This window comes from Vanellus vanellus, assembly GCF_965231255.1.
Source record: "Vanellus vanellus genome assembly, chromosome: 24".
Classification (NCBI taxonomy): domain Eukaryota; kingdom Metazoa; phylum Chordata; class Aves; order Charadriiformes; family Charadriidae; genus Vanellus; species Vanellus vanellus.
Window position 1 is genome coordinate 2,082,200 of NC_138929.1, and position 12,560 is coordinate 2,094,759.

General features: G+C 63.1%; 2 protein-coding genes across 2 annotated transcripts in view; one reads left to right on the forward strand and one right to left on the reverse strand.

Annotated features, from left to right (window-relative positions):
* The window catches only part of RPL19 (ribosomal protein L19), a 389,457-nt gene that overhangs the window by 342,567 nt on the left and 34,330 nt on the right, over window positions 1–12,560 (reverse strand). The window lies entirely within an intron of this gene.
* SRCIN1 (SRC kinase signaling inhibitor 1) overlaps window positions 1–12,560 on the forward strand; it is a gene marked incomplete at its 3' end in the record, with an annotated part of 46,632 nt that overhangs the window by 18,306 nt on the left and 15,766 nt on the right. The window contains exons 3-5 of the mRNA XM_082494791.1: window positions 11,113–11,305; window positions 11,666–11,864; window positions 12,061–12,154. Coding sequence (XP_082350917.1) covers window positions 11,113–11,305; window positions 11,666–11,864; window positions 12,061–12,154 — 486 coding nt within the window. The remainder of the gene's footprint in view (window positions 1–11,112; window positions 11,306–11,665; window positions 11,865–12,060; window positions 12,155–12,560) is intronic.

Genomic DNA, 12,560 nt, shown 5'->3' on the forward strand with positions numbered 1-12,560 from the left:
ACCCGAGTGTCCCCGCTGGTTTGCAGCCCGTACCGAGTTCCCCTCCGCCGCCGGCTGCAGCCCCGCGACCCCCAGCGGGGGGGTCGTCCCTTCTCCCCCCGTCCCCTTTCTGCTGCGTTCTCGCGCTTGGCTTTGCTTCCCGCCCGCCGGCCTCCCCGAAGGATGCGGTAATTTGCTTATTTTTGGAAGATGCTGTCACACAAGGCAGCGTCGCCAGAGAGCAGGGATCGAGCGCGGCCGCCGCTCAGCCCCGGCGAGGGAGGGGATGGTTGGGGTGGGCGTCCACATGGGGCCGAGGTGGTGGGGATGGAGGCAGGACTGGTACCCTCACCCCCAAAAGTGTCTCCGGCCACACAGCCCTCCACAATCCATCCCCTGGGACCGCCTCGGCCTCAGGGGAGGTGCTGGATCAGGGCTATTTCTGGAAAAAAACCCAACCCTGCCCGTTTGTCCGGGCTCTCGCGGCAGTGATGCTCCTCTCCCCATGGATGCCCGCTCGAGGCACGGGGACAACTCCAGGAACCAAAGCCCAGCTGCCTTTGCTGGGAGGTTAATGGTTACCCTCCCTGCGGGAGCCGAGGTCGCACCCAGCGCCAGGAGATGAGGATGAGTGGCCACAGTGTGTTCCCTCCCCAAGGATCGGTCCCAGCCCTGCCCTGGGCACCAGGACCTTCTGCTGCCCCACTGCCGGTGGCAAGACTGCTTCAGCCCTGCGCTTTTGGGAAGAAAGTGAGTGTCTTCATAGAATCATGGAATGGTTTAGGTTGGAAGGGGCCTTGAAGACCATCCAGTGCCACCCCCTGCCCCGGGCAGGGACACCCCCCCCCAGCCCAGGTTGCTCCCAGCCCCGTCCAACCCGGCCTTGACCACCTCCAGGGATGGGGCAGCCACAGCTCCTCGGGGCAGCCTGCGCCAGGGGCTCACCACCCTTAAAGTGAAAAATTTCCACCTAATATCTCATCTGAATCTCCCCTCTTCCCGCTTGAAGCCATTCCCCCTCGTCCCATCACTCCATGCCCTTGTACAGAGTCCCCCCCAGCTCTCCTGGAGCCCCTTTAGGCACTGGAAGGGGCTCTCAGGTCTCCGCGGAGCCTTCTCTTCTCCAGGCTGAACCCCCCCACCTCTCCCCGCCTGTCCTCCCAGCAGAGGGGCTCCAGCCCTCAGACCACCTTTTGTTTTGGGGGCTGAATGTGGATCCTTCAGCATGGCCGGATGGCTCGGCGCGGTGGGACAGCCCTTGGAGCTGCCATCCCCTGTGAGGGCACCCCGCTCCCCTCCGCCGGGCGGGTGCTGCCACCGACCCCGGTGCCCAGAGAGGGACCACCGCCACCGCGGCGGGCAACCAGCAGCCGTCAATATTCATGAGGCTGCAGAGGATCCAGGCTTTTAAATATTCATCAGGCGGGCGAAGGCAGGAGGCTGACGGTGCCAAGCAGGAAGGGGAAAAATTACAGAGAAGGGGCAGGCAGCCACCCGTGTCCCCTGTGGAGCCGGATGGGCCATGTCCGAGGGCAAAAGGGTGGTTTGCGCTTGGAAATGCGACATCCCGGGGTCAGGCTCCCACTCATCACCTTCAGAGCGGTGCTTTGCAGGGGCAGGCGTGGTGGATGCTGGTGTGCCGGGGATGCTGGTGTGCGGGGGATGCTGGCGTGCCGGGGATGCTGGCGTGCCGGGGGTGCTTGCTCTTGGGGTACCCCGTTTCACCCGCGCATGGGGCCCGTCACAAGGTAGGGAGCTCCTGCCCGGCTCCCGCTCACATCTGGCCGCCGGTAGCAGGCTGTGCACATCTGGTGGGGAAAGACCCTTTCTTTAGTCAAGGGGTCCGGTTTAAAAAACTAATCCGATTTTAACGCTAATCCTGTTAACATTGAGATCAGGATTAATTCTGGGTTAATCGGGATAATCCTGACAAAATGTTGAGCATTAGATGTTGGATGAATTATTGCTGCCGTGAGCGGTACGCTTTTAATTTCGTGGCGAGACGCAGGCGGGGTGATGAGGGGTGGGGGCTGCTGGAGGGGGATGGAGAGGCCACAACCCCCACGGATGGGGGAGACTTATAGTATATCCCTTCATATGATGCTCAGAGCACCCTGGGCCTCTCATTTCTTCCACCTTTGCTGCTGCAGCCCCAGTTACCTCCACTTTTTCCTCCTTTTCCTCCCAGCTGGGCACCTCCTGGCTCCTCCATCTCGGGGGGGGGGGGGGGGGGGGCAGGAGCTGGGCTGCTGGAGGTCCCTCCCTGCACGGAGGCTTTGCTGAAGTTCAGCTCTCCTGGCTGGTGGATGCAGGGGATGCACAGGGATGCAGGGGGGGTCCAGCTGCATCCACCCGGTCCCTGCTCGCTGCCAGCAAGCGCCCGAGCCGGGATGGGCAGGAGGAGGGTGGCACCACAGCCCTGTGCATGCGGTACTGGGACAGCTGGGCTGCCCTGTCTGAAACTGGTTTGAAACTTGAAAGGTGATGCCTGGGCTTGGAGGGGCGTCGAGGGGATGCCCAGGTGCTGGGGATGCTCTGTCCCGGTCGGGGATGCTGCGCCCCGGTCTGGGATGCTGCGTCCCGGTCGGAGATGCTCCCCGGGAGGGATTTGCAGCCCAGCTCGGGGTGAGGAGGTGTCTGCTGGGGAAGTGTCCCGTTACCTGAGCTCTGCTCCTCTTACAAAACAGCCGGCAGCTCTTCGCTGACTCACTCTCTGGGAGCATCAATAATTAAGGATGAGCGGCGTTCGTTAGGAATGAATGAATGAATGAATGCGGCGGTGTGTGATGCACTGGCATCGGTTTGTTTGCAGAGGGGTCAGCGCCGCCTCGGCTCCCTCCTGCCAGGGCGAACTACTGGGCAGACTGGGGGGTCTCCAAGGGGTTGTCCAGACACCAACTGGAGGTCTTTTTGCAAGGCTCCGCCATCCCACACCCGGGGGCACTAATGGCACAGCCCTCCCCCGCCCCAGGAGCCCCTCCAGCCCTTACTGGTGCCCGGGGGGGGGAGGAATGGAGGTGCCGGGCTCTCATCCCAGCATCTCGCAGGGAGGGGAGGGCGGGTACTGCCTTGCTGAGACCGGGGCTGGAATGACCCCTAAGCTAACAAGTGGGACCAGGTTGGCTTGGCCGACCCCCCCCCCGGTGAGGTTGTGATGGGCTCAGGCAGGCAGAGAAACAGGGAAGGGGAACATTGCGGGCAATCTGGAAAATTGCCGTCTCTGGAAATCCCTCCCTCCCCTGCCTCCCTTTCTTTAACAGCTCTCAGCTGCGTCAAGCAAAAAAAAAAAAAAAAAAAAAAAAAAGTTTCAAATATCAATTAAAATTTTCCTTGGAAATGTTGACAGAAGCAGAGCTGCGGGAGGGACAGATGTTGTTTTTCTCCCAGCTTTGCCAACGGCTTTATTCGCTGCTGACCCTCGCTGGCAGCGCAGAGCCCACGCGGCCGAGGCTCCGGTCCCGCTTCCCCCGCGCGCCCCAAGGGACCGCTCGCCCAGTGGGGGTCCCAGCGGGGCCGGGCTCCCCAGCCCCCTTTGGCGCATCCGCCGCTCTTCCAGCGCCCAGACGCTGGGAGCGTCCCCGGCTCTGCAGGGAGAGGCTTTCCCCGTCGAGCTCCCCTGGCCCCGACACATCTCTCTAACGGATGGGACGGAGGAGACGCGGCTCTGTGCCGGAGCAGCGCGGTGAAGCACCGCTGAGCCTGCGCGTTTGGGGATGGAAATGTCCGTGGAAAGGCGTGGAGAGGGCGAAGGAACTGTGTCTGCTGTTTTTTTCCCCATCCCTTTGTTTCGGAGGTCTGTTTTCCCAGGGAATGGCGCGGGCTGGGAGCAGCGGTCTGGGCTTTCGGAGATGCTCCGCTTCGGCTCTGGCTTGTAAATATCGACTGTTTCACCCTCCGGCGCCTGTCCCGTCCAGCTGCTGCCGGCACGCTGGTCCTGCCCTGCGGAGCGTGCGCTGCGGTGTCACGGTCCCTGTGCTGCCGGGAGGGACGGTCCCCTCCAGCTCCAGTGAGCCAAAGTCTGGGAATTGAGGGCAGGAGGCCTCGAGGACCTGTGCAAAGGGATGTGCACGCAGGCAGGGGTTGGGATGCAGGCAATGGCTGAGAGAAATAGAGGGGTTTATTAGTTTTTTTATAGATATTTTTATTTTTACTATTATTTTTTTTTTTATGGATAGGGAGATGGGCGGGGATGGAGAGGAGTGGTGGAGAGCAAGGGGTCCAAGAAGCATCAGGCGAGACCCCACGTCCCTGTTACCCTCTCCCATGGCTCTTCCCAGCGCCGGCTCCAAGGGATGCTGTGCCAGGAGGTGGCACAGAGAAGTGCGGTGGCTCGCACTGGTCCCGCAGCCAGAGCCCGACGTGACTCCCAGCACAGCCCGGCGGTGCCTCAAGCATCTGCACAGCGGCAATGCCGAAACATCCTTTCCCGCTCCCGGCATTGGGGCCGGTGGGGTCTCCTCATCCCGAGCACAGCCCGGACCATCGGGGTGCTGAGAGCCAGCGCCCATCCCGGGAGCTCAGCACACCACCAGATGGGACCCGCGGTCAGACGCGGGATTAAATGATGAGAGGGGGATTATGAGGAATTAATCCAGCTCAGTGTCCAACCAGGGGCTGGAGCCGGGGCTTTATGGACTCGGTAAATAACCGGTTGCGTTGCTCTGCCCGGGGCTGGGCTTGCCAGCTCCACGCCAGCTGTTTCCCAAGCTGGCCAGAGTGGATTTTCGGGGCACCTCGCCTTTTATCCCCATCATGCGGCGTGGCAGAGGCGATGCCAACAGACGGGAGCGGGGAAGGCGGCAGCGCGGCTGCCCGGCACCTTCGCCGGGCTCCATCCACCCGTGCGAGGGAGGTGATGCTCGGCCGGTCCCAACGCGCTGCGGCGCACGGTCCCTGCCCGGGGGGCGGCATGGGGCGTGAGCTGGGGGGGTCTGGGGGCTGCCATCGGAGCCGTCCCCGCAGCGGCCGCCCGGCGCAGCCCCGGCTGCTTGGCAGGGTGACGGCAGGGTGCTGGGGAGAGGCTGAGCTCGGAGCTCGGCGCTGCCCGCGGCGTTAGCACGGCGAGGGCTTATCCATCCCGGCTGCGAGCACAGGTCTGTATCGGTGCTTGTTCTGGCTGTGCCGGCTGGTTTTTTTTTCGGGGGGGAAGAGGGGCCAGGACAGGCTGCAGAGCTCAGTGGAGGGAAGAGGAGCGGAGTCCCCTCTGCACATCTCAGCAGGGCGCTCAGGGACCCCCTCCCTCCTACTGCCTGCTCTCCTCGTTGCAGAGAATATTCTCACCATGGCCGAGACAGCCCCGAGCCCGGGGGGGCGCTGAGCGCTGGTGTGGGGGGTGTACGGAGGGCTCAGGCAGAAACGGGCCCCAAACGGCCGTTTTCTTCTCGGGTCGAGGCCGACCCCGTCCTCGGAGCCGCTGTGCGTCGGGACGAGGTGCTGGCGGAGGCGCGACGGTCTCCGCGCTGTGACAAAGCCTCTGCTCCGGCTCCGAGGGTCCCGTCGCAGGGTCAGGCTTGATGCTGTCGTTAAGAAGTGAGCGGAAATATTAATGAGCGTGACCGGCTCCGGTGGCTTTGAGTTTTGCACGGGAACAGCTGCAGAGCGCCCTGCTCCGTCCCAGGGCACAATCCTTTCCCCACACATTTTTTTTCTTTGCTTTTTCTTTTTTTTTCTTTTTTTTTTTTTTTTTTTTCTTCCCCCCCCCTCCTATCTTCTTTTAAGTGCCCCGCGGGAGGTGCGGAGCTGCTCCTCTGCCCTCCAAACCCCCTCTGCGCCCTCCTCTCTATCCCCAGTCCTTCTGCTCCTCTCCTAAATTCTCCCCCTTTTCCCTGCGGCCGGCTCGGCTCTCCAAGACCCAGCAGCTCCGCTCCTCACCCCTGCTCCGGCGGGATAACTGCGGTGCCCGTCACCACCGGCTCCCCAAAACACCGCTGGCGCCTCGGCTCCTTCCTTCCCTCTTTCCAGCCCCGAGCGTTCATCCCGCAAAGCTGCGGAGGGTAATATGGGAGAGGGGTGTGGAAGAAGGGAGGGAAGGATGGGGACAAGGAGAAGGGAGGGGAGAGAAGGAAGAGAGGAGCATCCTTATCTAGCCAGGCAGATAATAATGAAGCTGCTTCAGCGCTGACAGTAAAAGGATTGTTGGGAGTTTTAGGAGCTAAAAGAGTCGTTTAATTGTGTCTTTTTTTAGCTCTGGGGAGATAAAAGACAAAAGCCCCCAAGTCTCCCCGCGTTCCCTGTCCCACCTCTTTTACATAAGACTCCCAGGGAGGTGCGGAGGGGACTGGGGATGCTCCTGTCCCTGCGGCGTGGGGGGGTTATTCCTGCTGCCCTCCCCAGCAGGGGCCGGGGGGGGGGAGCCGGGCACTTTGTGAGTGGGTTTTCACCGGGAGAACCGCCAAAATAGCACCCACGGCACGCTGCCGGGGCGCAAAGCTTTGCTGGTGCTCCCGCACCAGCGGGATTTCGTCTGCTCGAGCCCGCAGGAGGCTCCCAGGGGCTTCAAAGCCCTCCCTGGCACGTAGCGAGCGGGTTTCTTCCCCAGGGCAGGCGGCGGTGGCCTTCACCCTGGTGCCCATCGCCCCGTCCGCCGCAGCTCTGCCCTCCCCAAAGCTGCGCGACACCTCTCCCGCCCACCAGTGCCATCTGGGGCCGGAGCTCCCCTGCGGCCTTGGGCGGCTTTTATTTTTGCTTTTCGGGTAGATGCACTCCTTCGCCTTCTCTTCCCTCTCTGCCCGTGAACCCACTGCTTCCCACGCTCCCGGCCGTGCCGCGGGGCAGACACCGGGACCCCAAACTCGGGGGAGACGCTGCCGCCGCCCCTGCGCTGGGGGGGGGGGGGGGGGCTGAGCCAGCGCTGCCCCAACGGCTCCCAGCGCACGCTGCCGTGGCAGAAATGCGCCCGGCGCCGTGTTAACCCTCTGCCGTGACGTTGGCTCCGCAAGAAATGGGTCATCTCCCAGCGTGGCATCGCGGCGGCGCAGGGACAGCACGTGGGGAAGAGCTGCGTCCCCTCCCCGGGTGGGTTTGAGGCGCCGCAGGGAAAGATCTCGGTGCCCACGGGGGGCGTCGGGCTCTTCCGAAGCTGCAGCAGATTGAGCTGGGGGGGGTCTGGGTTTGGGCAAAACTGCCCCTGGAGGGGGCTATAATCCCTGGAGGTGGTCAAGGCCAGGTTGGACGGGGCTTGGAGCAACCTGGGCTGGTGGGAGGTGTCCCTGCCCGGGGCAGGGGGGGGACACGGGATGGTCTTCAAGGTCCCTTCCAACCCAAACCATCCTGTGATTCTGTATCTGAGAAGCAGGGGGGCAAAACGCCTTTGCTCCCAGGCTGGGGGGGGGGGGGGCAGGGGGGGTTTTGGTTACCTCCCCACAAAGCAGTTGGGAGCCTTCCCCGGCCGGGGGCTGCGGGGGGTGGGATGCTGCGCGGCCGCAGCGGCCAGAGCAGTGCCCTGGGTGGGTGCGTGCCCGGGCGCCCGCATCGATCCTCGCCACGGTCCGGCCGTGGGAATTCGGTACGCGGCAGGCAGGTGGGAGGGTGACGGAGACCTTTGGGGTGGAAGGTGCTCCCGAAGCAGGAGGATATCGGCATCATTTTTGCGCGCTCAGTCCTTGAGCGGTGCAGCCTCCTCCACGGCCGCGGCGTGGGATACGGTCTGGCTCAGGCGGAGAATACCTTTTCCCTTCCGGACATAATGGTTTGATGTTTATTTTCATCCTGCATCGGGTTGAAAGCTCAGCCCGCGCCCCCCCAGCACGCCCGGGGGAGCCGCCGCCTTGCATGCCCCCAGCACCACGGCAGCGCCCGCAGCCCCACATCTCCCCCTCCTCCCGATGGGCAGCACTCCGCGGGGCGACATATTCCCCCGTGACAGCAGGGGACATCCGTCCTGATGATGCAGACACTGGCACAGACAGGTCCAGGCACTGTTCGTCCCAGGGTGGCACCCAGCGAGGCAGGATTGGGCCCCCACCCCCACCCCCAAAGCATCTCCAGCCCAGCACAGAGCTGAGCCCCCGTTTTAGTCTTCGCGGTGACGGATGAAGCTGCGTGAAAGCGTCACCCCCCCCCCCCGGGCATCGCTGCGCCCCACTCCGTCTGGGCACCCGCAGCCCCCGGCAGGGCCGGGGCGGCCGAAACGGCCACCAAGGCAAAAAATGGCAGAGACCCCCTCCCCGACGCTCGGAGACACCCCACCCTCCCCCCAACTCGGCGGGGTCCGTCCCGGCATCCCACCTTGGCCCCGGGGCCGGTGGTGCCCTGTGCCCAGCAGCGGGGGGGGGGGGGGGGCGGGGGCTGCGCGGGGCTTTGCCCATCGCGTCGGGCCAGCACGCTCCCTTCCAGGCTAAAAAGCCATTTGTTTCCATCTTGCCCTTTTTTTTTTTTTTCCTTTTTTCTTGTTTTTTTTTTTAAATTTTCTTTTTTTTTTTTTTCCGGTGACTCATTCCGTAATTAGCTCCAGCAGATGAGCTTAATTACTTGAGGTCAGCTGCACCCGCGGGGCAGAGGCGGAAGGCAGGAGGGGTCGGGACTCACCTGGGGCAGGGCAGCTCCCCCCCACCCCCCGACCCCGCTCCCACAGCCGTCCCGCAGTAGGGACTGGGGTGCGTCGGGGTGTTGTGCTATAGGGACTGTGTTGCGTTGGGGTGTTGTGCTATAGGGACTGTGTTGCGTTGGGGTGTTGTGCTATAGGGGCTGTAGGGACTGGGGTGCATTAGGGTGTTGTGCTATAGGGGCTGTAGGGACCATGGTGCGTCGGGGTGTTGTGCTATAGGGGCTGTAGGGACTGGGATGCGTCAGGGTGTTGTGCTATAGGGGCTGTAGGGACTGTGGTACATTGGGGTGTTGTGTTATAGGGACTGTATTGCATCGGGGTGTTGTGCTATAGGGGCTGTAGGGACTGGGGTGCATTAGGGTGTTGTGCTGTAGGGACTGTAGGGACTGTGGTACATTGGGGTGTTGTGTTATAGGGACTGTATTGCATCGGGGTGTTGTGCTATAGGGGCTGTAGGGACTGGGGTGCATTAGGGTGTTGTGCTGTAGGGACTGGGGTGCGTTGGGGTGTTGTGCTATAGGGGCTGTAGGGACTGGGGTGTGTTGGGGTGTTGTGTTATAGGGACTGTATTGCCTCGGGGTGTTGCGCTATAGGGGCTGTAGGGGCCACGGTGCATGGGGATGCTGTGCTATAGGGGCTGTAGGGACTGTGGTGCATTAGGATATTGCGCTGTAGGGGCTGTAGGACCTGCAGTGCGTCGGGGTGTTGTGCTGTGGGGGCTGTAGGGAGCGCGGTGCGTCGGGGTGATGCGTCGGGGTGATGCGCCGAGGCACGCACACAGCAACAGCCCTTAGCAACAAGGATGCTACATGGCAACGCCGTCTCCGCCGCCCCGTCGTGCCATGGGGAGGGGGAGGCAGCGATTCCCGCCCCCCCTCGGCTAAATCAATTTTTTCTTATGATTATTTTCTCCAGACCAAACCCGTCCTGGGGAAGGGGGGGGTGGGGGGGGTGACCCAACGGCCTTTTGTCATCTCGAGTGAAAGCTCGGGGGGCTTTTAAAGTCCAGCCCAGATGTGGGGTCTGGTTGGGGAGGGGGGGGGGATGGAGTGGGTGGAATTGGGGTGGGGGGAGCGGAGGGGGATGGACGGGGAGGGGGCAGGGGAAGGGGCTGCCGGGGGAGCGAAGCCGGGCTGAAGTGCAGCCCCGGCGGTGCGGGTCGCATCCTGCCCACGCGCTGCCCCGTGGCCGAGGATCCCTCCTGGGTCGGGAACCGGGGGGGGGGCACCGCACAGGCGGAGACACGTGGGGCCACAACCCCTCCGGGTTTCCTGGGGCCGTACAAGGGTGGGGAGCCCCCAAACCCAGCTGTTACACCCCCAAAGAGCTGCACGCCGTGAACGGGGGAGAGAGGAGACCGGGTCTCCATCACCTCCCGCTCACCGCAGCTGTGGAGCCCCCCGTGGCCCCCCACCCGTGGCCCCCCCATGGAGGGGCCGGCGGATGCGCTGGTCCGGGTCGGCTCCAGCCCCGCTGCCCTTTCTTGAGGTGGGACCCCAAGCGTCCGCGCTGCCGGCGCGCTCCCTGCTAAAACAGCGACAGCGAAACCAAGCAGTCAATTTTCCAGCAATTAGCTACAGCGGGAACGTTTCAAGTCCTCGAAAACCCCGCCCCGCAGGATTAATTAAATCTTCCAATTAATGTCTCATTTAAAACGATGACGATGGCTGTTATCATTTCATATTGATTTTTCTTTTCGGTGTTAAAATAGAGCTGTTGTCCTTCCCGTGCTGCCTTTTCCGCACCCCGGGAGCTGTCTGTTCTCCCGGGTTGATTTGCCGACGTGTAACATGTGTCCGGAAAATCGAGCCGCGTATTTCGGGGCATCGACGGGCGGCGCTGGCGCCGCCGCCAGGGAGGGGGGGAGCGGGAGGGGAGTGGGGGGGGGGTACTTGTGGCGAAGGGGGACCCAACTGCGCGTTTGGAGATGTTTGTGCAGAAAACCCGTGTCTGCAGCCTGAACTTTTTACGCGGGGGGGGGGGAGGGGGGGGGATATACGCTCGGCCGCGTGCAGTTGGACTCCTGGCATATTAAATTTTTACTGCTATAAACCCAAAGCCATTACTTTCCCCCCCGGCTCGGGCGGCCATAAACCTTGCCGCTGCTTTGCTTCCAGAATAAGCCGGGCATTTATGTTTCCCGGGAGCCGGTTCATTGGCGTAATGGATGTGTAACCTCCTATAATTGCTAAGGTTATTCCCGTGCTCGCACGCCAGCCCCGGCTCTGTCACCAGCTGGTTTGATTTCCAGTGGGTTGCTGGTGGGGGAACGCAAAAGGCGCCTGGACCGGCACCGGGAGGCTTTGAAACGTGCTGCGAGCGGGGAAACGTGAGCGAGCGAGCCACCGCGGGAGGCGAGGGGGCTGTGAATGGCTGCACGCGTTTAGAGAGGGAGATGGAGGAGGCCTCGAGCCGGCACGGCGGCTGGACCGCGTCGGTGCGCTGGCTCCGCCGGGGATCCAGGACGGAGCATCCCTGGATGCGGCTCAGCCTCACCGTCCCGGCGCGGGGCTCCCGGGGGGGATGGCAGACGGGGACGCGGTACCCAGCGCGGCTCTCCCCTCACCTCTTCCCTTCTCCTCTGCCAGACGAGGAGCTCCCGGCACCCCCAGGGCTCCCAGCCCGGCTTGGCCGATCAAGCCAAACTCTCCTTCGCTTCGGCCGAATCCCTGGAAACCATGTCGGAAGCGGAGCTGCCCTTGGGGTTCAACAGGATGAATCGGTTCCGGCAGAGCTTGCCCTTGTCGCGGTCCGCCAGCCAGACGAAGCTGCGATCGCCAGGTACCCCCGGGGCTCGGCGTCCCCCGGGACGGGCAGCACGTACCGGCCCGGCCACCACCAAACCTCTCTGCCCACCTCTGCGGCGTGTGCCGGGTGGGGGGGTTGGTTTGCGTCTGCCCAAATAACCCCGGGGGGGCACTGACCGCCGCGTGGGATGGCTGAGGGGGATGAGCAGCCTTCGGCCTCGCTGCTCCAGGGCGAGGTTGGGTGGCCAGAGGTGCCCGAGCCCTCGGTCGGGGGGCGTGCGGAGCCCTCCAAGCGGGTGGGCAAAGCGGCACCGCGGAGCTCGGCGCGTCTTCGGCGTTGGGTGGGGAAGGGGTACGGGCACATCTCACCGCTTTCCGCTCCTTCTGCTTCCAGGTGTCCTTTTCCTGCAGTTCGGGGATGAGACGAGGCGCGTCCACATCACCCACGAGATCAGCAGCATGGACACCCTGCACGCCCTCATTGTCCACATGTTCCCCCAGAAGCTCACCATGGGGATGCTGAAGTCTCCCAACACCGCCATCCTCATCAAGGACGAGTCGCGCAACGTCTTCTACGAGCTGGAGGATGTCCGGTGAGGCTGCGGGGGCTCAGAAATCCGCCACAGATCGATCTTTATTTTTTTCCTTTCCTTTCTTTAAGAGCATCACGAGCAAGGAAATTAGTGGGATGAAAGCAGAAGGGGGGGGTGGGGGCAGCCCTGCGGTGGGACCGGCTGGGGCTCGGCGGCCGCCTGGCCGGGATGCTCACCCCTCTGCCTCTCCCTTCAGCGACATCCAGGACAGAAGCATCATTAAAATCTACCGGAAAGAGCCGCTTTATGCCTCGTTCCCAGCCTCGCACATCACCAACGGCGACCTGAGGGTAAGGGGGATGACGGGGTGTCACGAGGAGAGACTGCGGTGTGGGTGCACCCCGGGGGGGACTGGGACCAGTAAGGAGAGAAAGCGATGGGGACCGGTAATTGCGTGTGTTTGTGGAAGGGCTAATGACCGCGATTCGTCTTGCCCGGTTCCAGCGTTGTTAAGTGTTACTTTAAGAGAATGGATGTTTGGGGCCCGCCAGCAGGGTAATAAACATGATAATTAGGGGATTCATCAGAATAAATCATCCCGCTCTTGGAGGGGGATGCGGGAGCTGCCGTTCGCCGAGGCGGGCGAGCAGGCGGCAGCGGCGGCTCTCGGTCCTTGGAGGGAGGCAGCGAGGCAGCGTCCCAGCGAGGCCGGGCGCGGGCAGGGGGCCAACCCGCAGGGCCGCGATGCTGACCCCC